General features: G+C 45.5%; 1 protein-coding gene across 1 annotated transcript; it reads left to right on the forward strand.

Annotated features, from left to right (window-relative positions):
• Positions 1–368: 368 nt before the first annotated feature.
• LOC311173243 (olfactory receptor 1J4-like) lies at positions 369–1,304 on the forward strand (the record flags this gene model as incomplete). The annotated part of the gene is made up of 1 exon (XM_084237092.1): positions 369–1,304. One exon carries the CDS (start codon positions 369–371, stop codon positions 1,302–1,304), a length of 936 nt encoding a protein of 311 aa, XP_084093218.1.
• Between the last annotated feature and the right edge of the window lie 244 nt (positions 1,305–1,548).

Raw genomic sequence — 1,548 nt, forward strand, 5'->3', positions numbered from 1 at the left:
ACCTGCAATGATAGAAAGATGGAAACTCCTTGAAGTTAGAGGCTGCATTTCCTGCTTGCTGTTATGGACTCAGTGCTTTGTGGGGAGCCTGGCCAAGGAAGCTGTTCAAGACATATTTGTGGTATAGAAAAAATTGCACTCTGGTTCGTGGAAGGAAACTTTGTAGGGTATCGTGAGGTCTTACATACTATCAAGCCCACTGTGACAGAGGGATCCACACATCCACAGGTGTGAGCAATAAACAGATCATGGTTAAAAAATGCCTTTACATGCCTTATTGTAAAAAGGATATTGCCAAGTCATTGAGGATAATTCTAGACTTCCTACATCATCTTCTTTCCTTCATCCCCGGCAAAGACATGAGCGACATGAGGTGGGAGAACCAGAGCAGCGTGTCCGAGTTCCTCCTCCTAGGGCTCCCCATCCCTCCAGGGCAGCAGGTTCTGTTCCTCACCCTGTTTCTGGGCATATACTTGACCACCCTACTGGGGAACCTGCTCAATATCCTGCTCATCAGGCTGGACTCGCGCCTCCACACCCCCATGTACTTCTTCCTCAGCCACTTGGCCTTCTCTGATGTCTCCTTCTCATCTGTCACTGTCACCAAGATGCTGTGGAACATGCACGCACAGCAACTATCTATCTCCTACGGAGGATGTATTTCTCAGATGTACTTCTTTTTGTTCTTTGCTACTCTTGACAGTTTCCTTCTTGCAGTGATGGCCTTTGACAGGTACGTGGCCATCTGTCAGCCCCTCCACTACACCACCATCATGAGGCAGGAGCTGTGTGTCTCCTTAGTAGCGGGATCCTGGTTTGTTTGCTTCATCCACTCTCTGTTGCACACTCTGCTCTTGATCCAAGTCTCCTTCTGTGGTGACAGTAACATCCCCAACTTCTTCTGTGACCTCTCTGCACTCCTGAAGATGAGCTGCTCAGACGTGTCCCTCAATGAGTTGGTCATCTTCACTGAGGCAGGATTGCTCTTTACCCTGTGTGTGGGTGGCATCCTAGGCTCCTATGTCTGTATAGGGACCACTGTCCTGAGGGTACCCTCCACTAAAAGTCTCTTTAAAGCCTTCTCTACTTGTGGCTCCCACCTTCTTGTTGTGTCTTTATACTATGGGACAGCTGCAGGAGTTTACTTCTCCTCATCATCCACCTCCAGAGACAAAGACTTGATCGCTTCTGTGATGTACACCGTCGTCACCCCCATGCTGAACCCCTTCATCTACAGCCTGAGGAATAGAAATATAAAACAGGCCTTAGACACATTTGTCAATAAAGTGAACTTCTTCAAGTGACGACCTGTAAATCATCTAATTTGGTCACGAATGCCATGAGATGTATCTCCTAAATTATGTGAAAGGGTAGATAACTCCATGTAACTTGAAAAGAACATGCATTCTGCTGTCAGAGATTTTAATGCATCAAATAGGTCAGATTTGGTAACTTGCTTTGTTAAATATTCATTATCCTCATTGCATTGTTCTCCTTTTTTATCATCTCTTGCAAGTTATGTGCAAAAATTTTTTAAAATATTTCACA

Source organism: Talpa europaea, assembly GCF_964194135.1.
Source record: "Talpa europaea genome assembly, chromosome: 7".
NCBI lineage: Eukaryota > Metazoa > Chordata > Mammalia > Eulipotyphla > Talpidae > Talpa > Talpa europaea.